Source organism: Budorcas taxicolor, chromosome 8 (assembly GCF_023091745.1).
Source record: "Budorcas taxicolor isolate Tak-1 chromosome 8, Takin1.1, whole genome shotgun sequence".
Taxonomy (NCBI): Eukaryota; Metazoa; Chordata; class Mammalia; order Artiodactyla; family Bovidae; genus Budorcas; species Budorcas taxicolor.
In genome coordinates this window covers 51,915,467-51,943,384 of record NC_068917.1, presented here as the reverse complement: position 1 = coordinate 51,943,384, position 27,918 = coordinate 51,915,467, and the positions used below count along the sequence as shown (strand labels likewise).

Sequence of the window (27,918 nt, the reverse complement as noted above, 5' to 3'; positions counted from 1 at the left end):
CATCACTTCATGGGAAATAGATGGGGAAACAGTGGAAACAGTGTCAGACTTTATTTTTTTGGGCTCCAGAATCACTGCAGATGGTGACTGCAGCCATGAAATTAAAAGACGCTTACTCCTTGGAAGGAAAGTTATGACCAACCTAGATAGCATATTCAAAAGCAGAGACATTACTTTGCCGACTAAGGTCCATCTAGTAAAGGCTATGGTTTTTCCAGTAGTCATGTATGGATATGAGAGTTGGACTGTGAAGAAAGCTAAGCACTGAAGAATTGATGCTTTCAAACTGTGGTGCTGGAGAAGACTCTTGAGAGTCCCTTGGACTGCAAGGAGATCCAGCCAGTCCATTCTGAAGGAGATCAGTCCTGGGTGTTCTTTGGAAAGAATGATGCTAAAGCTGAAACTCCAGTACTTTGGCCACCTCATGCAAAGAGTTGACTCATTGGGAAAGACTCTGATGCTGGGAGGGGTTAGGGACAGGAGGAGAAGGGGACAACAGAGGATGAGATGGCTGGATGGCATCACTGACTCAATGGTCATGAGTTTGGATAATCTCCGGGAGTTGGTGATGGACAGGGAGGCCTGGCATGCTGTGATTCATGGGGTCGCAAAGAGTCGGACACAACTGAGCGACTGAAATGAACTGAACTGAACTGAACTGAACCTAGGACAAATCCAAGCCTCATCTTCTAGGAGAATTCAGCACCTCAGGGCTTTGTACTCTAACCCTCACTGCCTGCAGATAGATTCCATCCAGCCCAGCCTGTTGTTGTCCCTTTGTGCATGTTCTCATCGCCTCACTGGGGACCCATGACTTCTTAGTGACTGTTTATCATACCCTCTTCCCTGGACCCCTGAATAGTATCTCATTCCCAGATAAGGAATATCTCCCTATCTCCTAATTCTACATCCCACTCCTCCTGCCAATTCCATTCTACAGCAAGAAACCTGTCTAAGCATTTGAGTAACAAAGGCCAGGGACTGGCTCATGAATTAGTCATGTTTTGGTAGAGTCCTTGATGTTTCTAGGGGTAAGCATTACAGCAAAAATTCAATATGATGGAAGGCTAGTTCATGGCTTTGAAGTCAATCAGATGTGGGTTTTAGTCCTAGCTCCACCACTGACCAGTTAAATTGTCTTTGAGCAAATTATTAAGCATCTCTAATTCTCAACTTACTGTAAAGGAGGAAAATATCTACTTCATAGTGTTGCTGGCATGATTATACAGAATAACATATGTATTTTGTAGATGTTCTAACACATAGTAAGCACTATGTAAAAATATAATACAGTGTAATATAACTAGAAATATCCTCTGATGGTCTGTGATCAGATCTCAGGGAAATCTTCCATATTTTCCACTTACATAAAGTGGAATTTAACGAGGACCACTTTAAAAATGTAACTTTAAACAAGACACTGAGGTTTTAATTTGATTGAATATACTCTTACCTCATGCCATGTATTCAATCCATGTCTTCCTGGATGTTCTTTACTTACTTCATTGACAAATGGCAAGGATGGTGTCAACATAAATTAAAGTGAGAGTAATGTTGAACCATCATAGAAAATCCAGAGTTTACAAGAGGCCTCAGGATGATTTTGCTGAATCAGGGTGGTTAAAATTCTTTCTGTGAGCAAAGCATTCCACTTCCACGAGCCAGTGAACTCTTTAGAAACATTGAGAACCATCTGCTATGCTCAGAGAAGCCTCACAGAAAGATTAACTTACATTACATGGTCTAATAGTCTGCTCCTAGCCAGTAATTTTCCTACCTCAATTCATCCTCTTAGGTTTGTTGTGATGATACTTTGGCTGTGAATTTACAACTGGAAAAATATATAGGGTCACTTCAAGCCCAGTTTACTCAGATTTAATCAGTATGTAATTCAGTATACTAAACATAATAACTTTAAAAAAAAAATCACTTCATTGTCCTTATTTATCCTCTGACTAAATAACTTAAGCAACTCACTTCAATTCACAGACTCTTGATTTTTTGGGGGGGTAAAATAAAAGCATTATGATTTATTTTGTCAAAATGTCACCTAACCTTAACATTTTATGGATCTCTGAGTCTAATGCTAGAGTCTGCAGAGTTTGCATTTTATAGAGGTTAGTTGTAGAAAATGTGAATGTACTTTTTCAAAAATATCTTCTCTATGACTGGGCAGTTCAATTTAGAGAAATTTCTCATAAGGAAATAATTTGTGCATACCACTATGGTTTATCTATGGAGATATTTATCTGCATGGATATAAATAAATGTGATCACAGTGTTTATTGTAATAACAAACCATTAGGTACAATTAACTGACAACAAATAAAAAATAGGTAATTATAGTAAATTCATATGTAGAATCACACACAGTCATTTAAAAATTATAAAAGACCAGTTAATAACATAGAGAAAGATCACCATTAGGTGAAAAATGCAAGTACCTAGTCAATGAGATACATGCTTATATGTATTTACAAAAATCTATGGTAAAACATATAAATCTGCAGTACATGTTTATCCATACCTAAATAAATATTAATACCCTACAATTCAATGAAGTAATATCCTGAATGGTAGGATAACCTGTGATTTTTATTTTCATATTAATTTTCTATTACCTTTTACAGACTTTTTAACAATGAACTAGTATTATTTTTAAAGTCCAGAAAAAAATTTCTTTAGTAGCAGAAATGGACATCTTTTCTCTTTCATTCCTGAAAGGATTCTTAAAAGCATCTCCTCTGCCCATCTCAGGTTCTCCTCTGCTTCAAGACAGGTACTTTCTGGACTCATATTGCCAGTCAATAAGTTCAGAAGATCAGAGATGCATTCTCATCATTCTCTTCTTCGCTAAAGCAGCACCATCTTAGATTTTGCATCTCTATCTGCGTTGTCCATACTTGCTAGCTGCAGGACCCTGCCTTCCATCAGTCCGTCCACTGAGAATGCTTTCATCTCAATCTTTTGAAATTTTGATTCTTCTTCAAGATTTGGCTCAAATGTTTCTTACTTCATCCTGTCTTTGAATTTCTATTGATCTCTACCTCATAACCCCAAGTCATGGTGTCTCCAATGTGCAATTTCATTGTAAGAGCAAGCAATTACATTTCCTGCTCTGTGCTGACAAGGAAAGCTTGTAGCAGAGTGTGAAGAATTGGTGAATGAATATTTTACCGAAAGAGGGCAGTATCCTCAGCTCCTGCCAGTTTCTCCAGCATGGGAATATGGGCCTTTCAATATGTCAGGAAAAATAAGAAATCCATATTTTTTAAATGTAAAGCTTATGACAAAACCAATACAATATTGTAATTAACCTCCAACTTAAATAAATTTATATTTTAAAAAAAGAAACCATACTGCAGACTTGACTAAAAATATCTGTCAGCTGAATCTAGCCTGCAGGCCCACATTTGCAACCTCTCCTTAGGCTTACAACTTTTACCTCTCTGTATCCTCTTATCTGGGGGCAGGAGGAGAAGGGGACGACAGAGGATGAGATGGCTGGATGGCATCACCGACTTGATGGACGTGAGTTTGAGTGAACTTCGGGAGTTGGTGATGAACAGGGAGGCCTGGTATGCTGCGATTCATGGGATCGCAAAGAGTCGGACACGACTGAGCGACTGAACTGAACTGAACTGATCCTCTTATCAGCTGGCACAGAGGTTTGCTCATGATAGTTCATGACTTGCAGGCACTCAGCTCTGTAAACTATCCACCTGGGGAGTCAGTGATAATAAAATCCATATCAAAGATCCAGCATCCAACCTTAATGTTTCAAAACTTGTTTCACTGCTGAGTTTCTCTCTGATGAGCCTTCCTAAGGTAACATGGAAGAAAATTCACTCGCTGTGACCTCAGACAGAATTTGTCTGTTTTCCTATATTTCATACTAACCCAAGAGCACCGTCAGCACTCAATAAATAATAAATTACTCATTTAATTACAGCTTTTATGCATACAGGTCATGTTATATTGACTTCATCTTTGAAGCAAAATTTTCTAGCACTTAAGAGGAAAAAAAGGATAAAAGGCAAGCATAAGCTGAGTGGTGGTCTAAGAAAGAAATGGCAATTCTTATGCCTGCTTCAGAAGAGCTGAATCAGGCCAGGAAAATAGAAATGAAACGAAGCCAGCTGAATACTTCACAGCGGAGAACGGGGAAACAACACAAGAGCCTTCTGGACCTATAGCATTACCTCACCATCGCCTACCAAACCACATGGCCTTCTGGCTCCTCCAAGAAGCACTTTCCGGAAAAAAGGCAGAGATGACCTCATAAAAGGAACAGTCTCAAAGTCAGGAAGAGAATCTAGCCTGGAGTCTTAAAAATAGTTCTGAATATAGGACTTGACAGGAAACTAGAGGGCATGAGACAAGAAGACCAGCAGGGAAGAATATCCCTTCACGGGGGAGAAGAGAAACATCATTCGCTAAAGAACACTAGGGCAGAACTTGACTCCAGGGCACATCCCTGGAAGCAAGCAGCGTTCTGTCAGCAGACAGTGTTGCCTTAATGGTACTGAAATGTGGAGGTTCAACACTGAGTCAGCCAGGCAAAATAACTCCTGCTATGTGACAAGCACAGCTCAAAGCATGAGGTCAAGGCCTCTGTTTTGAGAAAGCTTTCATTCCAACAGAGCGAGGCAGATAATAAGCACTTTCAAAACAGAAGATGTCAAGTAGTTATACATTGTATAAAGAAAATAAAACTGTGCTGAAACAGAGAGTGCCTGATGGGCCACCTTAGATTGGAAGGGCAGAGAAAAGCTTGAAGGAGGTGACTTACAAGCTGAGTCCTTAATGATAAGAATCTGTCCCGGCAAATTCTAGGAAACTGCGCCCCCAGAAGGAAGAACAGCTAGGGCAGATGCAAGGAGCATCTGTGTTTGATCATAACAAAGAACCCCAGTGTTTATGGATTTTACAAAGCAAGAGCAAAAGTGGTAGGAGATGAGTTCAGAGGGGAAAAAAGCAGAAGATCACAAAGGGTATCGATGGCCCTGGACAGAGATTCAAATTCATTCTAAATATTTAGAAACTGCTGGAAATACTTGAGCAAATAAGTACTATCAACTCCTCAGGTACTGTTTCCCAAGATAACAGTTTCATGTGCAAAAGGAGGACGCAGAGATGTGTGTTCTGCTGGCACTTTCAAACTTTGTGGGGGGATCTGGGGGTTAATGATGAAATCAACACCAGTGGGGCTCAGAGAAACCTGTGCTGTTGCTATGGAGAAGCAAGTCAACTTGCTAGAATTCTACGCCACCACTTACCAGAGCCCTAGCAGCACCCTGGGCCTTTTACAGCCCCCTGCTGTGTCTCTGCTGAGTGCTTATTAGACTGTGAGCTTTATGAAGCAAGCAGCATAATCACTGATGCCTTCACCCCCCAACATCCTGCACAGTGATGCACTTGATAAGTGTCCAGGAGTTTGCTTAGTAGAATTCAAAGGAATTAACAGAAAATGTACAGTTGATACTACTCATCTTGCCCTGCTTCTAGAAATGCCAGCAAACTTCATGGGAAGGGTACAGACTGTGGGCCCAAGATTTACTGAGTTCACCAATTTAACATATAGGTTGAAGTCACTGCTTTTGCCACCTATAGTTTTACTAGAATCTAATTTTGTTAGACTACTGCAAGCCATGATATTCAAGTCTTATCTCCTTCTGAATTAAAACAGTCCTCATTGGTCTTTGCTTATTGACATCTGAAAGACCATCCTACCTCCTAATTCTTCTTCTTGCACTGTATGTGTAAATGATGAGTCATAAAGGAATGATCTGATAAGAGAAAGATGAATATCACACTTACATATCCATATTCCAAATCCCAGCACCAGCAGTAGTTGCAAAACCTCACAAAACATGCTCGGAGAAAGTCCCCAATGAGAATTGTGACATAGGTGGTCAGAACATCAGAAACAGTCAGTCGCACAAATTCCTGTTGAAATAGTATGTGTATTAAAACAAGCATTTCTCCCTTCATGTGGTCCTAAAGTTGACATCAAACTTGTCATGCTTTCTAAACAGTATTAACTTGAAACCGCAACTAATGGTAAAGAAACTAGTTAGGCATATTGAGCCAGTGAAAAATGTTTCACCCCTATTTTATTAGTTTAAAAATAATTATTTCCTGGGCCCAAACCATGGGATCAAAAGTCTTTTTATTGAGAAACTTTTATAAACATGATACAAGAACACAAAATAGCAAAATACCTACAACACGGAAATTTAGCAGTTTAATCTGACAAGCAGTGCTATTTATAAAATTAAAAGACAAACTTGTAAAAAGTACTTGTGGCATATATGATAGAAGACTAGTTTTTCTAACAAGTTAAAAACTTTTACAAATCAGTGCAACAGATGGGCAATTCAATAAGGAAAAGAATGGCAAATGGCACATATAAAAAATAAGAAAATATACAGTTAATTAAAACAGTCAAAAGTACTTAATTCCTTATAAAAATAAAAAAGGACTCAATTCCTTATAAAAATAGAGTTGTTACTTTACACAGTGATAAATATTTTAAAAACCATGCTCTTCCATATTGATGAGAGTATGCTGAAATAGGCACTGCCATAAACTGATGGGGAAATTAAACTGGTGTATCATTTGGGGTGGCAGGGGCAGGACTTTTGTGAAGATCCATCCCATTGTAAGTGTGTGGAATTTGATCAAGCAAATCCACATCTAGAAATGTATCTTATGGCAAGTGTCAATCTATACATATAATTCTGAAAGCATTGTTTCTCCCAGATCAAAATTGGAAACAAGTTAAATACACTCAAGGGGAAATAAAATAAAAATGGGTGTCAACACCATGAAATACTGTGAGCTCTTAAAAACCAAATGCTATTGTGATTAACAACATAAACATTTACTAAAAACCACTGAATTCTGTACTTTAAAGTCCATGCAGCCTTCTCAGATGACATGCACTGCATTCTTGTAGTGCTTTGTTGACACTATAAAATTGTAAATGTTATCAATTCAGTGGCTTCCCTGGTGGCTCATACTGTAAAGCGTCTGTCTACAATGCGGGAGACCCAGGTTCAGTCCCTGGGTTGGGAAGATCCCCTGGAGAAGGAAATGGCAATCCACTCCAGTACTATTGCCTGGAAAATCCCATGGACAGAGGAGCCTTGTAGGCTACAGTCCATGGGGTCACAAAAAGTTGGACACAACTGGGCAACTTCACCATCAATTCAGTTCAGTTGCTCAGTCATGTCCGACCCTTTGAGACTCAATGGAGTACAGCACGCCAACCTCCCTGTCCATCACCAACTCCCGGAGTTTACTCAAACTCATGTCCATCGAGTTGATGATGCCATACAACCATCTCACCCTCTGTTGTCCCCTTCTCCTCCTGCCCTTAATCTTTCCCAGCATCAGGGCCTTTTCAAATGAGTCAGTTCTTTGCATGAGGTGGCCAGAGTATTGGAGTTTCAGCTTCAACATCAGACCTTCTGATGTATATTCAGGATTGATTTCCCTTAGGATGGACTGGTTGGATCTCCTTGCAGTTCAAGGGAGTCTCAACAGTCTTCTCCAACACCACAGTTCAAAAGCATCAATTCTTCGGCACTCAGCTTTCTTTATAGTCCAAATCTCACATCCATACATGACTATTGGAAAAACCATAGCTTTGACTAGAAGGACCTTTGTTGGCAAAGTAATGTCTCTGCTTTTGAATATGCTGTCTAGGTTGGTCATAACTTTTCTTCTAAGGAGCAAGCATCTTTTAATTTCATGGGTGCAGTCACCAATTGCAGTGATTTTGGAGCCCAGAAAAATAGTCTCTCACTGTTTCCCTATCTATTCACCATGAAGGGATGGGACCAAATGGGATGATCTTAGTTTTCTGAATGTTGAGCTTTAAGTCAACTTTTTCACTCTCCTCTTTCACTTTCATCAGGAAGCCCTTTAGTTCTTCTTCACTTTCTGCCATAAGGGTGGTGTCATCTGCATATCTGAGGTTATTGATATTACTCCCTGCAATCTCGATTCCAGCTTGTGCTTCTTCCAGCCCAGGGTTTCTCATGATGTACTCTGCATGGAAGTTAAATAAGCAGGGTGACAATATACAGCCTTGACGTACTCCTTTTCCTTTTTGAAACCAGTATGTTGTTCCATGTCCAGTTCTAACTGTTATTTCTTGACCTGCATATAGATTTCTCAAGAGGTAGGTCAGGTGGTTTGGTATTCCCATCTCTCTCAGAATTTTCCACAGTTTATTGTGATCCACACCGTCAAAGGCTTTGGCATAGTCAATAAAGCAGAAATAGATGTTTTTCTGGAACTCTCTTGCTTTTTCCACGATCCAGCGGATGTTTGCAATTTGATCTCTGGTTTCTGTGCCTTTTCTAAATCCAGCTTGAACATCTGGAAGTTCACGGTTCACGTATTTTTGAAGCCTGGCTTGGAGAATTTTGAACATTACTTTACTAGCGTGTGAGATGAGTGAAATTGTGCGGTAGTTTGAGCATTCTTTGGCATTGCCTTTCTTTGGGATTGGAATGAAAAGTAACCTTTTCCAGTCCTGTGGCCACTGCTGAGTTTTCCAAATTTGCTGGCATATTGAGTGCAGCACTTTCACAGCCTCATCTTTTAGGATTTGAAATAACTCAACCAGAATTCCATCACTTCCACTAGCTTTGTTCATGGTGATGCTTCCTAAGGCCCACTTGACTTCACATTCCAAGATGTCTGGCTCTAGGTGAGTGATCACACCATCGTGATTATCTGGGTCATGAAGATCTTTTTTGTACAGTTCTTCTGTGTATTCTTGCCACCTCTTCTTAATATCTTCTGCTTCTGTTAGGTCCGTACCATTTCTGTCCTTTATTGAGCCCATCTTTACATGAAGTTTTCCCTTGGTATCTCTAATTTTCTTGAAGGGATCTCTAGTCTTTCCCATTCTACTGTTTTCTTCTATTTCTTGCACTGATCACTGAGGAAGGCTTTCTTATCTCTCCTTGTTATTCTTTGGAACTCTGCACTCAAATGGGTATCTTTCCTTTCCACCTTTACTTTTGCTTCTCTTCATTTCACAGCTATTTATAAGGCCTCCTCAGACAGCCATTTTTCTTTTTCTTGGAGATGGTCTTGATCCTTGTCTCCTGTACAATATCACAAATGTCCGTCCATAGTTCATCGGGCATTCTGTCTATCAGATCTAGTCCCTTAAATCTATTTCTCACTTCCACTGTATAATCATAAGGGATTTAATTTAGGTCACACCTGAATGGTGTAGTGGTTTTCCCTACTTTCTTCAATTTACGTCTGAATTTGGAAATAAGGAGTTCGTGATCTGAGCCACAGTCAGCTCCCAGTCTTGTTTTTGCTGACTGTATAGAGCTTTCCCAACGTTGGCTGCAAAGAATATAACCAGTCTGATTTCGGTGTTGACCATCTGGTGATGTCCATGTATAGAGTCTTCCCTTGTGTTGTTGGAAGAGAGTGTTTGCTGTGATCATGCGTTCTCTTGGCAAAACTCTATTAGCCGTTGCCCTGCTTCATTCTGTACTCCAAGGCCAAATTTACCTGTTACTCCAGGTGTTTCTTGACTTCTTACTTTTGCATTCCAGTCCCCTATAATGAAAAAGACATCTTTTTTTTGGTGTTAGTTTTAGAAAGTCTTGTATATCTTCACAGAACCATTCAACTTCAGCTTCTTCAGCATTACTGGTCAAGGCATAGACTTGGATTACTGTGATATTGAATGGTTTGCCTTGGAAACAAACAGAGATCATTTTGTCATTTTTGAGAGTGCATCCAAGTACTACATTTCGGACTCTTTTGTTGACTAAGAGGGCTACTCCATTTCTTCTAAGGGATTCTTGCTCACAGAAGTAGATATAATGGTCATCTGAGTTAAATTCACCCATTCCAGTCCATCTTAGTTCACTGATTCCTAGAATGTCGATGTTCACTCTTGCCATCTCCTGTTTGACCACTTCCAATTTGCCTTTGATTCATGGACCTAACATTCCAGGTTCCTGTGCAATATTGCTCTTTATAGCATCGGACCTTGCTTCCATCACCAGTCCCATCCACAACGGGGTGTTGTGTTTGCTTTGGCTCCATCCCTTCATTCTTTCTGGAGTTATTTCTCCACTGGTCTCCATAGCATATTGAGCACCTACCGGCCTGGGTAGTTCATATTTCATTGTCCTATCTTTTTGCCTTTTCATACTGTTCATGGGGTTCTCAGGGCAAGAACACTGAAGTGGTTTGCCATTCCCTTCTCCAGTGTACCACATTTTGTCAGAACTCTTCACCATGACCCGTCTGTAAATGTTATATATTTATTTAATTAATGGTTTTGTTCTTCCTATGAGATTGTAAATCTCACAAGGACAAAGAAGAGATCCACTTTTGTTCCCCACTGGACCTCCAGTATCTAGCACAATGCCCAACACTTAATATGCACTTAACAAACATGGAGTGAGTGATTGAGTGACAGTAAATTCTTGCAGTTATTACTGAACATAACTTTTCTCTTCCCTACTCTTATTTATTCTTCTTTCCATTCCCCAGGAAACTTGAGTTCAGATTCTAATAATTAGCATCCATTAGAGGCAGGCTGTGAGGGATTTTTTTATCCTTTTTATTCTTCCTCAATAAGAGATAATTTCAGAGTGATTTTGAAGTCTTCCAGACACTCCTAAGCATCCTCATCCCAATGGTTGAAGTCTGATTCTTCCCCTAAGCAGTGTCCTAACTTTTACATAAAATAGCAGAAGAGGATTCAAACATTATGTGAAAATATTTATTAACACACCATAGAAGGAATATACTGCTTTATAAGAAGGAAATTCCCAAAATGGTGGTCTTGCCCACCAAGGGAACATCATTCAGTCCCAGTTCCTAGCGTGCTAGTCAGGATGGAGCATGGCTTCCCCACAGGCCTTCTGCAGACCACTGCACTCCACACCTCACACTTCACAGTCCAGACATGTAGTAATAAAATGCTTGGGAAGCTTTGATCAATACATCTAAGACTATCATTAACTAGTAGTGTTAGTGTTAGTTTTAGTCTCTCTCAGTTGTGTCTGACTCTTTGCAACCCTATGGACTATAGCTCATCAGGCCCCTCTCTCCATGGAATTCTCCAGGCAAGAATACTGCAGTGAGTAGCCAGTCCAGGGGATCTTCCCAACCCAGGGATCAAACCCAGATCTCCCACACTGAAGGCAGATTCTTTACTGTTTTGAGCCACCATGGAAATAATAGAGAAGGTGTATCACAAAGACTATAGATTTTCCATGGCAGGAGCCTGGGGAGCACGCAATGATGCTAGTTATGTTTCTGGGGGATGATTCGGCACTATGGAGGACACAAACTCTAATCAGACTCTGTAGGTTAAATTTGGGTTCCTATCACTGGCTTCCTTTAAGGTCTCCTTTAAGGTCTTCCTTTAAGGTCTCTTTACTTTTCTAAGTTATGGTCTCCTCATCTATAAAATGGGGATAATGATATAACTTGGAGGGCAATTTATTAATAAAAATTCAAAGAGGTAATGCCTGGCACACAAGAATTTGATAAATGTGAGCCATTGTTGTCATTATCTTCAGTAGCAGTCTCTTTTCTCTCTGCCCCCAAAATGCAGACCTCGGTATACAGCTTCAAATAGTGATCTCCCAAGAATTGTTCTGCTGCCTACCTATCAAGTGCCGTTGGAGATGAGACTAAGTGACTACATCTTGAGATTTCCTGGAGACGTAAAGGGGTCACCAAATCCTTATAATCAAGGAGAGACTGAGTTCCACAGTATCCTTGAAGGAAAACAGAGGAGAGGACATCCACAGAGAAGAAGAGGAAACATCTGGAATGTTCTCATAGAACAACAAACAATTCTTTGGGGGTGCATCTCTAGAAGCTGCTGATACTGTTTCTTCTGGAATGACTTTGTTTTAAAAGTGGTTAAAATTAATGTTTCCAGGTGCATGGATATGCCTATTAATCTCTTAAAGGCCAGACCTTCCCAGCACTCAGGGTTTTTACATCCCCTGTGTTCTCTTTGCCCCCATGGATCTCACCTCCCTCATCAACATTCTGTTCAGAATCACAGCCCTTCCCTCCTCCAGCTCCCACAAGCTTTCCCACTAGTGCTGCCTGTTCCTTTAAAGAAAGGAAGGTGAAAGAGAAAAGGGAACCCTAACTACAAACAGCAGTAAGAAAAGATGATGAAGCAAAGAAAACCACTAGGGACAGGATTTTTAAAAAAGAAAAAGAAAAAGACAAGCAGCATGGTACAGGGGCTCCGAGAAGAATAATTAAATAAATATTTTTTATTTATTTTAATTCAGGAGGCAGAGGAATATCCCGGAAGCTTCTGAATAATCAGAAACATGTTTTCTAGATTGCATTGACATTCATGTCTAATTAATTGTTGCCTCCTCTTCAGAAGTGAGCAGCTTCCACCTTATTCTTTACAGTTAGCTCTATTAATCCTGTTTAGTCCGGGTGTTTTCTTGGTAAAGAATAAGTTTCTTAGCCCTCATGCCAGTTTGCATTCTGGGATGTCCATTAAGAGAATGTCTCAAACTCTTTGAGTTTGTGAAAACTACATTTTTTTTTTCATTTCTCTTCACTTTTGCTGAAGATTTAGGGAACAGCCTAGAAGTGATAAAAAAAAAAAAGATTATATAAAAAAAGGCTCATGGCTGCCTTCCTCCACTTTTAAAGAGCATCACTCCAACCTCTGTTTCCACCGTCACCACCAGTTTTCCTCACTCTTGCCTCCCATGTATGAGCATGTTGTGATTTTGTTAGGCTCACCTATATGATCCAGGATACTTTTCCTATCCCCAGATATTTAACTTACTCACATTGGTAAAGTCCATTTTACTATGTAAGGTAACATATTCACAATTTCCAGGAATTCAAACATGGACATTTTGAAGTAGCTTTTATTCTGTCTACCACACCATATATCACAAGTATCTCTCTACCAAGTGCAGGCAGTTTTCCTTTCATTTATTATTTCATACATTGTATGATCCTGTAAACATGTATAAAACATGGATGTCTGAAAACTGAGAATTTAATAACATATAACTGGAAAATGAAGGCCTATCTCGTCCCTGAGAGCTTAAAAAATAAAGCAGAGTCCTTATTTATACTCTTTGGACTTGGTTCCCAATGATGTCTGTCTAGCATTATACGCATTTTCCTTATTTTTTTCCACAGTTGAAATCACAGATGAGTTGCTTAAGTCAGATGAATATCTGAAGCTAAGGACATCTAATGATATCTATATTTGTTTAAATTAGTTTTATAAAACTAATGCTAATTTTCAATTTTCCATTTATCATACAAAATTTATGCAAATAATAATATGAATAATTAAAAACTAAAGAAAGATATATTCAAATAATTTCCCAAAGATTACACTATTACTGAAACTGAGCTGTTGTCTAACCAACAGAAGCACTATGACATGTCTTTAAATGTCTGTTCACCATAGTCCAAAGTCAGTTTATGAAATGCACATGAGGAATGTCAATTCTAATGAGATAAAAGTAAAGGCATTTCAAAATATAAATTGGATTTGTATAGAAATAAGAGACCTGAAGTAGGTTTTTGGTTTTTTTTTGGTTTGGTTTCCCTTTATTAAACAGAAAGCCATAGGAAACACTATTTCTCTTATCTGCTAAAATACCATTAGTCTTGGACTGGGATCGTTTACACAGTCATCTGAAAACAACAAACCTAAAATAGGTTTCCTTTAATGCTTAAGGGGCAATTATTTGACAAAACTCAACATTATTGAAATAAACTTTAGTGTATGCTCCCAAATGAACTTTTTGTCTTTTCTTATGGAAAACAGGTAACAGTAACTAGAGTGCCATTTAAATATTTGCTTGGGTCTGGGTGCTAAATCTGGGTGTGTTATTACAATATATATAGAAAATATCTCCTCAGGCCATTTTAAAACATCCTTCCATTATATGCTACCAAACTGTGGTGTTGGAGAAGACTCTTGAGAGTCCCTTGGACTGCAAGCAGATCCAACCAGTCCATCCTAGAGGAGATCAGTCCTGGGTATTCATTGGAAGGACTGATGCTGAAGCTGAAACTCCAATACTTTGGCCACCTGACGTGAAGAGCTGACTCATTTGAAAAGACCCTGAGGCTGGGAAAGATTGAAGGCAGGAGGAGAAGGGGACAACAGAGAATGAGATGGTTGGATGGCATCACTGACTCAATGGACATGGGTTTGGGTGGACTCCGGGAGTTGGTGATTGACAGGGAGGCCTGGCATTCATGGGGTCGCAAAGAGTCAGACACGACTGTGACTGAACTGAACTGAAAAGGGGTGTAAATGTGCTACTTACCTGAATGGATGTTTGTGAGGACTGCAAGAGTTAATATATGTGAAATTCACAGCCAGCATATAGTGAACAGTCAGTAAGTCTTAGCAATTTTCATTAATAAGCAATATAAACCAGCTCACACTTACAGAAGAAATCTCTACTCTGCTCCTTTTTAATCCAATAATTGTTATGCACTCCTGTGTGTGACATTACCTGCCCCACCATTGTTTCCCAGCAGGGTCCTCGAGGTACATCTGCAGGGTGCACAAAAAAGGGTGGCCCAGTGGTATTTCCAGCAAGGGAAGCATTGTAGGCCTTGATCATGTTGGCTTCCCATAGGGTAATATTGGCCTTTACCAGCTTCTCCTCTTCAATCTAGAAAGGAGAGTATTGGAAACAAAACTGAAACAGATTTTGAAGGCATTTCCGGCTATCTTGAGACTAGCAATCTAACAACGTGCTGATGGCAAGGACAATCCAGACACAAGATTTACCTTGTTGTTAATCTCATCCATCAGGGCAAGAATAAATACATACAGGTTGCCTAAAAGAAGAGCAAAAATGCGTCCCAGTAGCCATTTCAGAGCAATGAGGGGATGGTAGTCTTCCAATTCAGCAAATAAGTCAAATAGTGTTGGACAGAACATCCCCAGGAGGGACATGACCATGTTCATCTACGAGAAGACACAAGAGGTGAACCAAGTTGATGATGTTTAAAAATTATTATTTCTTTCTTCCAAATTTGCAAGATTCCAACTAGATTCCTTTGTTAGTCTATAATACTAAAAATTATTTCATGCATTTTTAAAATTTGATCTTAATAAAATAGGGGCCATATTCAACTCACACTGCACGAGTTTATGGACATGCCAGTGATAATAGTCTGTTTCCTAGTATATGAGCAATATGATTTACATTAATTTTTATGCAGATAGTATGTTGGTCTACATGGTACCAATTCTGCACTTCACAAGAAGATTTCCAAAGAAAATGAAAAACTGTCTGTTTGAGGAATGGGTTCAAATAGGAAATACTAATTTGACAATCATCAACACATAGGCTAGTTTAATCAACTAGAATGGATGAATTCCTTGAGATGGGCTCAGGACTACTGAGTTAGGGAGAACGCAAACTGTTAGAGGCAAAAAGAAAGAAAATGGAACAGATTTTATCAAAGAAAACAGAAAGGATGTTCAGAAAATACAAAAGGAGAATACATGGCATAATGTCATCAAAGCCAAGGCAGAAAAGTTTCAGAAATGAAGAACTGACTTACAATGCCAAAAGTAAGAAATGTATGAAAGAGAGAGAGAATGAAAATATGACAAGCTGGAAATCTGTGGTCCATATCTCCGGATTGATTGACACACTTATGAGTATATTATTAGGGTAAATTAAGCATATGCCACATTTATAATAGGGGAGAAAAACCTTTAAGTAAAATTTTAAAAACGGTTCCAGTTAGCACTGGCAATTTCTTTACCTGAGCATCTGGCTCAAATTGTCACTACTGTGAGTTCCCATTTCCCCTGGTGGACTCCATGTTTTGAATGATTAGAACTACCAGGCTATATTTAGAAAATAATTATCAATTTTTTTTTTTTTTGCTTTTGACTAAAAAAACTATATAAGTATGACTAGCGGGAGCTAAAAGTCAGCATAATATAATTTCAGCCTAAAGTAAAAACTTGGCAGAGCCTATGCAGTCTAAGGTAAGTTTGAATTATTTCATCAAATTTGTAAAGTTTTTCATGAATCTGCATTATTACCTTTGTTGGCCCCTAGAATCAGAGGTCCCCTAAGATGGAAGTTTTTTAATCCATCTGGGCTGGATGAAGCACAAGATGGGATCAAGATTGCTGGGAGAAATATCAATAACCTCAGGTATGCAGATGATACCACCCTTATGTCAGAAAGCAAAGAAGAACTAAAGAGCCTCTTAATGTAAGTGAAAGAGGAGAGTGGAAAAGTTGGCTTAAAGCTCAACATTCAGAAAACTAAGATCATGGCATCCAGTCCCACCGCTTTATGCCAAATAAATGGGGAAAAAGTGGAAACAGTGGCTGACTTTATTTTGGGGGGCTCCAAAATCACTGGAGATAGTGATTGCAGCCATGAAATTAAAAGACACTTACTCCTTGGAAGGAAAGTTATGACCAATCTAGACAGCATATTAAAAAGAAAAGACATTACTTTGTCAACAAAGGTCCATCTAGTCAAGGCTATGGTTTTTCCAGTAGTCATGTATGGATGTGAGAGTTGGACTATAAAGAAAGCTGAGCACCGAAGAATTGATGCTTTTGAACCATGATGTTGGAGAAGACTGTTGAGAGTCCCTTGGACTGCAAGGAGATCCAACCAGTCCATCCTAAAGGAAATCAGTCCTGGGTGTTCATTGGAAGGACTGATGTTCAAGCTGCAACTCCAATGTTTTGGCCACCTGATGCAAAGAGCTGACTCATTTGAAAAGACCCTGATGTTGGGAAAATTGAAGGCAGGAGGAGAAGGGGATGACAGAGGATGAGATGGTTGGATGGCATCACCGACTCAATGGTCATGAGTTTGGATAATCTCCGGGAGTTGGTGATGGACAGGGAGGCCTGGTGTGCTGTGGTTCATGGGGTCGCAAAGAGTCAGACACAACTGAGTGACTGAACTGAACTGAACTGAATGAAATTAAAAGATGCTTACTCCTTGGAAGAAAAGCTATGACCAACCTAGACAGCATATTAAAAAGCAGAGACATTACTTTGCCAACAAAAGTTCATCTAGTCAAAGCTATGGTTTTTCCAGTAGTCTTGTATGGATGTGAGAGTTGAACTGTAAAGAAAGCTGAGTGCTGAAGAATTGATGGTTTTAAACTGTGGTGTTGGAGAAGACTCTTGAGAGTCCCTTGGACTGCAAGGAGGTCCAGCCAGTCCATCCTAAGGGAAATCAGTCCTGAATATTCATCAGAAGATCTGATGTTGAAGCTGAAACTCCAATACTTTGGTCACCTCATGCAAAGAACTGACTCATTTGAAAAGACCCCGATTCAGGGAAAGATTGAAGGCAGGAGGAAAAGGGGATGACAGAGGATGAGATGGTTGGATGGTTGCTCAATGGACATGGGTTTGAGAAGCTTTGGGAGTTGGTGATGGACAGGGAAGCCTGGCGTGCTGCAGTCCATGGGGTCGTGAAGGGTCAGACATGACTGAGCAACTGAACTGAACTGAACTGAAGATGGATATTAAACAAGTTCTTATAAAGAGTGACTGTTTTAATGATAATCAATTACTCATTCTTTTTTGTGATTCCCTGATACAAAGATATAATCAATATGAACCACAAACCAAAGTGGTATGATGATTTTGCCTATCAATGCTATCATAACTGCAAAAGATAATCTTAAAAGCAAACTTAGTAATACTGTGAGGTTCCCCCTTAGTTTTAAATACATAAGACCCTACCTAATGACTCTGTTTTACAGGATTCCATGAAATATCTATGTCTTCATAGTCTCTTAAATGTATGGTCTCCCATCTTCAGCATTATTGCTTCTGAAATACCTAGAATGTTTTTGTTTGAACCTTCTGTTTTAAGTGTGTTATACCATTTTCTGTCCAAGATTTTTCTAGGAAATTCTATGCTTATGAATACTTTCTTAATCTGTTTGGCCTATAAGGCTTTGCAGAAGTTTCAGTACTGTAAATCTACACTTCCCACTGCTTAAATCTTCATATTCTTTGAGAACCCCAGTTCAAAATGATGTCAATTGTAACATTTTATGGAAGGGAACAGGCCCAAGAAACAACACATGGCCAATGACCTCCTGATTCTAAATGTTTATTTCTGACCTCTTTTCTTGGACCTGCTAAATGGGCAGATACCCTGAAGACAAATCACAATGCTAATATTTAATTTTTGGCAAAGATCTGGCCTTCCTCATTTGACTAGCATTTGGAGGGGGAGGTATTAGGGTAGGAGGACGAGGAGGTGGAGTAGCTAGGCTGCTAGAGAGAGGCCCAGTCTTACCCAAAATATGGGAGGCAATCTGAATGTTTCCAGTGAGATTAATATAAGAACCCAGGGCTTTATCATCCCCACTTTAGAGAATTCAGGCAACAACTGGATCATTCAAAGACAGAAGCAGGATCTACAGAGAGCGTAAAACAGGATCATGGAAAGAGTGTTGGGCTTGAAACCAAAATTCTTAAGTTTTAACTCTCATTGTTCTCCACGGTTCTATGACCATGAACACATCACCTAACCTGAGATTCATTATCTCTGTCTATAAAACATACTGGTTGGAATATATGTGTTCTAATCTCTCTTCCAACTCTACCTAATGTCACAAAGTAAGAAACACACAGTAGAGAGATTTGGAAATAAGGCTGGAATAAAGAACTGTGTGCCAAGGTTGGTTCATTCTCAGGGCGAGATGACAGGGGTAGGTAAAAAGTGGCTGTATTTCATGTTCCAGCACTGAAGCACAGCCCACAAAACCTTCAATGTCAGATTCTAAGTACATAAAAAGCATGCAGAGACGAACTTCATTTTTTTCCCACCACCCAAGGGTGTCAGGATCTTGCTGCGCAAATTCCTGGGATCGCTTCACAGCCCAAAAGATGAGGTATCCACTCCCGCCAAGTGTTAGAAACACGAAGAAGTTAGCAAGAAACCTCAGGAATCTGATCAAGTGGATGTTTTCTTCTACTTGGGCTGCTCTTTCTTCTATTATAGCTTCCTGTATCCAAGGAAAACAGAAAAAAAAAAGAATTATCTGATCTATAAAAAATATCATGAACTTAGGAATTATTTTCACAAACGTGAATGTGAGGAATGAAAATGTAAACTAAATCTGGGATTCCACAAACCAGGTGAATATTGCCAGCAAGTGAGAAAGTGTAAGACAAAAAAAGGAAGAATTCTTACAAAGTCTGGTTGATCTAATATTAAGACAATCTTCATTCTAAAGTCTCTTCTAGTATGGCTTTTTAAAACAATTACAAAATAATATTTTGGAGTTATTTTAAGTATTGAGCTACTGTATTCCTGTAACTAATAAGTTAGCATTGTTCTAGTATTTAAAATATCTGATTCTGATTACTAATGGTTAGCTATTCCAATCCAATGGTGTTTTATTACCAAATTTAGAGAGAAATAGTGCTGTCACAAGCCATCAATCATCTTTCAGTCATATTCATAACCCCGCCCAGATCCTGATAGGAAGAAATGATGAGTTAATCTTTCTTTTAATTGTCAAGATACTTTGCTACACATACCATTTGGAATGATTCCAATTTTACTTTTACAAATACCAAGAAAAGTCTCTTGAAGTTGGTATCTTTACCTTAAAGTTCATTGTGATAGAATTGAATTTGTTGTCTGCTGTTTCAGGGTTGCCAATAAGGTAGTCCCAGCTAGTGAACACCTTCCAGCTAAAGTTGAAAGTGTTATCATCACCACCTCCATCATCACCAATATTTTTGGTCATCCTATGCAAACAGGAGATTTAATCCAGCAGCCAGAATACAAGCAGAAAGGGAGAGATTAGGGAATAGAAAGACATCGTAATTTCAGGGATATTGGAGAAGCAATATCTAAAAGACATATACTTTCAATTAAGTTTGTTCTTATAACCAGAAAAGTTTGTTTTAAAAAAATTTTGGTTTGTTTTAATTTTTTAAACTTCATTTCTAGGCTTTCAAGATTAGAAAACTACTAAGCATTGATGGTTTTAACAATAAATTAATTTACAGGTTATATAAAAATTTTTTTATTTGTTTTCCTAAACTGTTTTCTTAGAGTCATATACTGTACTCTGAACCTTTTATGGGATAAGGATCTCTTAAGAAATCTGATGAAAACCACTGGGCCCCTATCCAGGGAGAAAATATGTATAGGCTCTAAAACGGTTGTACACAATTTTAGTTGGTTTACAGTTGAAAGCCTAGGGATAGATTAACCCAGGTCAGATCAGGAAACTTCTTTATAGGTTTCAAATCCTCTAAGAATCTCCTCCCAAAGAGTGATTACACTGAATGCATGAAAGTTTTCCATGCTCTACAACTCTTGACCAAAAATCAAGATGTTTATACAACTTTAATGCCAAGTGGTTACATATATTCTAATAACTTATGTTAAAAAAATTTTTTTGGGGGTTGGACCATTTAAAATACATTTACTTAAAGGTTTATTTCAGTGGTTAAAAATCTATATCCTACTTACTTCACTTCCTTGTTTCCCCTACCATCATAGCTAGCAAAATTAAAATTTTATATGACATATATTACAGAATGGTCCTATAAGGTTTTGGTTTTTGACAGTGTTATGGAACTAAAAAAGAAAAGAGAATGAGGACATAAAGATGACATTATATTTTGGCAGACATCTCTCAGGTCATCTAAATTCTACCACTGTTAGTCCTATCTCTTACAGAGGTTTATATGTTTCAAATGGGCTTATGTGTTTGAAAACTAACTAAAAATAATTATTACTTACCTCAGTCTACCACTTTACCCTCTGCAAATGGCATTTATGTGTATTATTATATTTGTCCTTCTCAAAAACTTAAAGAGAGGTCAAGGTAGTTGATACTAAGATAGTAGATGCTATTCTCTGTTATAGATGAGGAAGCTGAAGGGTAAAATTATGAACTGATTTCCTGGACATAATTCAGAAGTAAACCACAGGGGTGGGTCAAGAGCTTAGGTTTTCTGACTTTACTCTATTACCCAAGCTAGGACACCATGAGATATGTTGAACCATATAAGATGCCTTTTTGTAGGTCAAAAAGTATTGAAATCAAACATTGCTAATGATTTAATCTAGGGGAGAAAATTATTTTTTGATTAAGATGCCATCATTCCTTTTGTGCATAGTCATTGAGCAAAGGGCAGAGCCTCAGGTAAAACTGACCGCTTGACAGATGATTTTGCATGGACATTTAGCACTGGCAGGATTCTATATCTGTAGTCAGCCTCCCAGAGAAGGGAACTCAAGCTTGACAAGCAAACTGGGAACATCTAGCATGTGAGAATTGTCAAGAAAGGGAGTGGAATACTAAACGCATAAGGAAGGATACTGAAGACAAACTTTACTAACAACACATTTTTTTGAGATGGCCCTGATAGCTATAAAATGTTCCATGTACAGCTCCATCCCTTGGTTGCAGAGAAAAAAATAAAGTGTACGTACTTAAACAGAAATTCTTCCTTTTTCAAGGGGGCTATACTTTTTAACAACTGTATCTCAAGCTATCTCAACATACAATTTGCAAGGCAGGAAGGAGTGGAGGAAGGACGAGTGACCAACCATCTTGCTTTGTCAGGGACTGAGTCATTACCCAGGACAAAAGACTTTTAGTGCTAAAGCCGATGGAGTCCTGGGTCAACAAAGTTAGCCATCTTATCTTAAAATTTCAAAGTACTTTCTTGTATATCTAGCTAATTTTCCTTCCAATTTCCCCATTGTTGTTGGTTTAGTTGCTAAGTCTTGTTCAACTCTTGTGATCCCATGGGCTATAGCCCGCCGGGGTCCTCTGTCCAAGGGATTCTCCAGGCAAGAACACTGGAGTGGTTTGCCATTTCCTTCTCCAGGGGATCTTCCCAACCCAGGGATCAAACCTGGGTCTCCTGCACTGCAGGCAGCTTCTTTACGGACTGAGCTACCAGGGAAGCCAATTTCCCCATTAATTAATCAAAACAGATATCTGCTTCCCTTTTATGGATGAGGACTCTGCAATAAACAGTATGAGCAAGAGGATAAAATTCCTCAGTTGCCTGATTGATTTTAAGTACTCAGTTTTAGTTTCACTTGATTTGAGGCATGTATCCCATAAAGCCACTCATGTTTATTCCAAGAATGTATTTGTTTGGCACTGGTGGGGGACAGCGGAAGAGATGATAAAGGATTCTGTGCAATCACTTATATCCAACCAATTGTTTTATTACCAAGCTCTGCCCCCAGGGCTAGGAGCAGCTAGGAATAATAAATGGCTTTGGAATTGTCTCGCCATAAAGGCCAATGAACTGAAACCACTTGCCAATCATGTAGTGCATAACCAAAGGTCCCCTGCCAGGGGGAGGAACCAAAATCAGGCTGGTTTAGGTGATGTAACATGGATGACTTTGAGGGTGAAATGTGGAACTGGTGCCCTGCAGGTATCCTAAATGGCATGTTTGAGTTAATTCGAAATAGTTTCCATTTCCTGGAGAGCTGCACTAGCTAGTAAGTTTGCCATCAGCAATATGTGGTTACTGAGCACTTAAAATGTAACTGGTGTTTCAAAGACTTAGGACCAAAAAAGACAGAAAATATATCAATAATAATTTTAGATTGATTATATGTTGAAGGAACTGTTTTGATATATAGAGTTAAATAAAATACATTATTAAAATATATTCTAGCTATGTATTTGTTTAGGATAGCTGCCAGAATATTTAAATTATATGTCCCTTGTCTTATATTTCTTACATAAATGCTATTCTAGATGCTTTATACTCATCTGCCAGAAATTATAATAAATGTACAAATCTATTAATGTACAACTACATAACCATGCATAACTACCTTACTGTGAGGGCTATCATATGACCACACTTCCTATCATGCTGGCTTTGTTTAGTTTTTCATTAAGCCGGTGAATTATAATCCTAATAAAACAGTTAAATTAGCATATGCTAGCCATGTTCTAAGTGCTTTGACTGTATTAACTCATATTGTCCTCATAGCCATCCTAACATCAAGGTGTTATTACACCTCTATCAGAAATAGGAAAGGGTTTCCTTGGTAGCTCAGCTGCTAAAGAATCCGCCTGCAATGCAAGAAACCCTGGTTTGATTCCTGGGTTGGGAATATCCCCTGAAGAAGGGATAGGCTACCCACTCCAGTATTCATGGGCTTCCCTGGTGGCTGAGACAGTAAAGAATCTGCCTACAAGGTGGGAGACCTGGGTTTGATATCTGGGTTGGAAAGATCCCCTGGAGGAGGGCATGGCAACCTACTCCAGTATTCTTGCCTGGACAAGAATTCATCTCTCCATGGACAGAGAAGCCTGGCAGGCTACAGTCCATGGAGTCACAAACAGTCAGACACGGCTGAATGACTAAGCAACTAAGCACAGCACAGGAACAGGAAAACAGAGCAGTTGAACAATTTGTCAAAGTTCTTTTATAATGGGCTAGAGCTAGTATTTGAATTCATGAAGAATGGCTCATGGTAACCCACTCCAGTATTCTTGCCTGGAGAATCCCATGGACAGAGAAACGTGGCAGGCTACTGTTCGTGGGATCAAAGAGTGAGACACAACTTAGTGACTAAACCACCACCAGAATGGCTCAAGAGACCACTAGAGTATATAGCTGCTGCAGAGTCACTAAAAGAAGCTGAGGAACTGGACATCCATAGACATGCTTCCTTGGGGAAAATGGAGACTAAAGGACCAATTTGAAATGATACTCACAAGGCCTGTGTGATGTAACTGATACCCTTGACTTTAATCCTGCCAAATCTAAATGGCTAAAAGGCTAGAAATATGTTAGATTTTTTAGAATGAGATACTATTTTAGCAGGTAGACAGATATTTTACATACTTAGGGTCTCTGATTACACTTGGACAAATAGATAAAGATTTTGGATACAGGATCTCCATTAAGGCCTTTTTCAAGTTCTGAAAGGGCTTAAAAATCTAAACGTGATAGTTTTTCTTGGGGAACCAATAAGTTTGGCAGGGACAGGATGTAAAGCATGTTTCAGACTGCTCTAGAGAGCTCCTGCTGAAGAGGACTTGGACCCTCAAGTGAAGGTCCTTCCCTGCAATGAAGCAAAAGCTCAGTTTACCCTGTGCATAGTTAAATAAAAGGGAGACTTCATTGAGATGTTTCAACACTTCTGCTAAACTGGTTCAGAAAATTAGCTAAAAGTTGGGTTATTCATAGCCCTAAATGACTGTGCAAGGTTCCTGCAGTGTCTTCAAGTGAGGTTTTAACAATATATTTCAAACAGGGGGAAAAAATAATCTGCAGTTTCATCAGTTCCCCCAGTGAAATTCTTTCCCATGTTCTAATAAATCTTCTTCCAAGATAAAATATGATTACACAGTTGATCATGACAATCTTGTTGAGGGCCATTTGTTTCTGCTGTCTTACACAGCTGAAATTTTTTGGATGAGTGATTATTCTGGTTTTTTGTGGGGTTTTTGTTGTTGTTTTTTGATGAACAGAGAACAACAGATTCTGCCTATTGAGCTGATCCTGCAAGTCACAAATCTCTCTGCACACTAAAAGAGGGGTCAGCAGCTGTTTTCCTGTCTTATTTGCAACATTGACTTACACCTTAAAATACAAAAAAGCACAATTTTAAAATAAGCTTAACCACAGGATAGGTACACAACCATCACTGTGATCCAGGCTTGCCCTTGTTTTCAATCCTTCTGTTTGGGAAATGTAATAGTCTAACATTTGTACAGGTATTAAAACCACATTTTGTCTCTTATATACTCTGCATTCTGTAGACATGAAGCAGAAAAAAAAAAATCCAATTCCCAAATTAACTTTCCCATTTGATTCCAGCAATCATTGCTTGCTTCCCAGGAGATCAATGAAACTTACGCTTTAAGGACAACCAGAAAACTGTATCCAATGCACATGATCCCCACCAGAAAATAGGAGAGTGGCAGTCTGAAATTCATCCATCCAATTGTTCGTTTATTGTCGTAATAGCCATAAAAGAGGACGGAATATTGAGCCAAGCCCTAAAATCCAACAACAAAGCCGCTTAACAGATGCTGTGAAGAGCAACTCAAAGAAAAAAGATTGACTTCTAAGAAGAATAACAAAATGACATTAATTCTCAAACTTGGGAGATGGCTCTGACATGAGCCCTATTGTTTTGCTTCATGGAGTGACTGTTTCAGCTGCCACACTGACTGACAGCCTCTTGGTTTACTTGAAACTCAGGGACTTCTAAATAGATCCAATTTTTAACCAAATATAGGCTTGCTCAGCTGTGGAGCCATTACCGTGAAATGCCCATTGATTGAAACATCAAAACACACTTCATGGTGTCATTAGATTTACAGTTTTAAGAGCTTGCTTTATATTGGGGGAAAATCTGAAATGTGCTTCCTCAAAGTTTCATGGCAGGTTTCCACTTTCAGTCACCTAAGCCACAGTTAGATTTGTTCTCCGTAAGGTACAGAGGCCATATTTCAGCTCATACTTAGCAAAAACAAGGAGCAGATGAGATGACATTGCAACTACTATATACAACCTTCTATTCATCAAGATTATTATCCCCACATGAGCATGTTTATTTATACAATTACATGCTCTTTCCCAAAAATTATCTGCCAGGGTTGGCATCACTGTCTTCCAAAGCCAATTAAGTAACTGCTCTCCATACATAGAACATGGCATATTTTGATACTGTTTCCCGTATAATATTCTTCATCTTTCTCTCCTGTCATTCACTGTGTTCTTCACTCTTAGTTTGGAGCCATTGTTTCTGTATTACTATGCATCTACTTCCCCCTCTTCTCTTCAACTTCATCTCTCTGGCAATAATTTAAAACTACTATGCTTTGTGAAGTGAGAGGATAATTGCAGTAATAATATCAATCAATAAACTTGACTGAGCAGAGACTTCCCTGGTGGCACAGTGGATAAGAATTGCCTGCCAGTGCAGGGGACATGGGTTTGATCCCTACTCTGGGAAAATTACGCATGCCGTGGAGCAACTAAGTCTGTGGGTCAAAACTACTGAGCCTAGAGCTCCCAGCAAGAGAGGCCACCACAGTGAGAAGCCCGTACACCACAACAAAGACAAAGTATAGCCAAAAAGAATAAATAACGTAAATAAATCCTTTTTTAAAATAAATAAAAATGAACTTTATCGAGCAGTTAGAGTTTGCTGAATACTTCATCTTATAGAATCCTCACAAGCACCCTCTTGAAGTGGCTCCTGTTAGGGGCAATCATTTTCCTCTAGTTTTGTTACTTTCCATATAGAGAAGACCCATGAGTGCAACAGTCCCAGCCACTCTCCACTGCCTCATACTGGCTCCAGGGAGGAGAACCTCATCTGACAGTAGAGCATGGCTGAGGAATGGGGACAAGGTGGGGCACCACTCTTCCTCCTCCTTTGAGATCACTCTCTGTGTTCTGTCCCTGTGAGGGGCACCCTGTCCTGGTCTAGGACAGCTGGGTAGGACAGTCTGTTCTGAAGCTCATTTGCCCATGAAAAGATGCACATTCTTCAATATCCCAGCTTTAACAATGATAAACGTGACATGTTGACCTCCATCTGTCTGTCCTATTTCTGGTTAGCTCACAACCTGAGTTGACAACCCATGTGGTATTATTTACCATGACTCCCCCCCACCTGCAAAAAGACACTAAAGCTTTATATCTACTTTGCTGATGAAGAAATTGAGTTTCAGAGAAGTTAAGTTACTTGTCCATGTTCACGCAGCTAGTAAGCAACAGTCTGAACCTGAACTGGGTCTAATTTTAAATCTGTATACTTAACCACTGTGCTATACTGCTTCTCCTCTGTTTTTTTTTCCTACCAGGTCTTGCATCATACTTATGTATTATTTATCCAGGAAAACAAAGAAACTGAAGCCCCAGGACCCCTAGATTGATTCAGAGTGGTTCCAGGACCCCCGGACACTTCTTTTGAAAAGATTTCAAAGGCTCTCATCCCCATCCTCGAAGGGCCTCATTCTCACATGTATAAACATTACAAGCTGACTTCTTTTTCTAACTCACAACAACAGTACTGGGATTAAAAGCCACCTTCAAAACAACATAAAAGGAGAAAGGAGATATGTAGCAAACATCTGGTGAGCTTGTTAGGTTAGCACAATAGCTACCAGGGCAGCTAACTCATCTGGCATATGTATTATTCAGCATATGTTCAATGGTGGCACTACATAAATATTAGATCACAACCAAAGTGGGTAAGGTCCCTTTTTTTGGAATCCTGATTATTTAACAAAGGTTTCTTCAGCTGGCCTATTTCTACCTATGCAGTGAAGCATGTAAATAAAAGAGGAGGTACTATTGAAGAGCACAATTTTTAAAAGCTTTATCCAGTCACTCTCAGTAGCATATCGAAGGGTGGTTTTAAAAACACTGAAAGGCTTAAAAGAGGATTCCCCCTTCCCTTCTGCCCGGTGGGCCCACCACAAGCCATCCGTCGATCCCTTTCCCTTAAAACTCCAACAGCAGACATCTGGAAGTGACTAAAATAGCAATGACTCCTAGCCTAGCCAAGGTTCCATTCGGTTTCCATGTCAGCGCACATGGCTTTTCCTGTGGGAACGCTCTTCCATCCCCAAATCTGTGACAGAGAAACCACAGTCAGAGCCAAGTTTCAGATGAGCGCAGAAGCTTCTTGTCCAATTCTGGGTTCCATGCTTGCATATCATCTACTAAGTCTCTAATTTCGGTCTGAATGCTATGCTGCTGCTGGTCTAGTGCTTAGACACCGACACACATCTATGAGAATGTTATGTTTTGATGATGTGGTCACAGGTAATCATGTACTTATTTATCTAACTAACTTTTAATGAGAACATATTTGCTAAATGTTATACATAGAT

At 39.2% G+C, this 27,918-nt stretch overlaps 1 protein-coding gene across 1 annotated transcript in view; it reads right to left on the bottom strand.

The window, feature by feature from the left end:
* TMC1 (transmembrane channel like 1) overlaps nucleotides 1-27,918 on the bottom strand; it is a 100,610-nt gene that overhangs the window by 19,781 nt on the left and 52,911 nt on the right. Inside the window, exons 8-13 of the mRNA XM_052645236.1 lie at nucleotides 24,923-25,065; nucleotides 19,663-19,807; nucleotides 18,862-19,056; nucleotides 14,825-15,004; nucleotides 14,544-14,705; nucleotides 5,821-5,949 (exon numbers count right to left, since the gene is read on the bottom strand). Of these exons, the coding sequence (XP_052501196.1) occupies nucleotides 5,821-5,949; nucleotides 14,544-14,705; nucleotides 14,825-15,004; nucleotides 18,862-19,056; nucleotides 19,663-19,807; nucleotides 24,923-25,065 (954 nt within the window). The remainder of the gene's footprint in view (nucleotides 1-5,820; nucleotides 5,950-14,543; nucleotides 14,706-14,824; nucleotides 15,005-18,861; nucleotides 19,057-19,662; nucleotides 19,808-24,922; nucleotides 25,066-27,918) is intronic.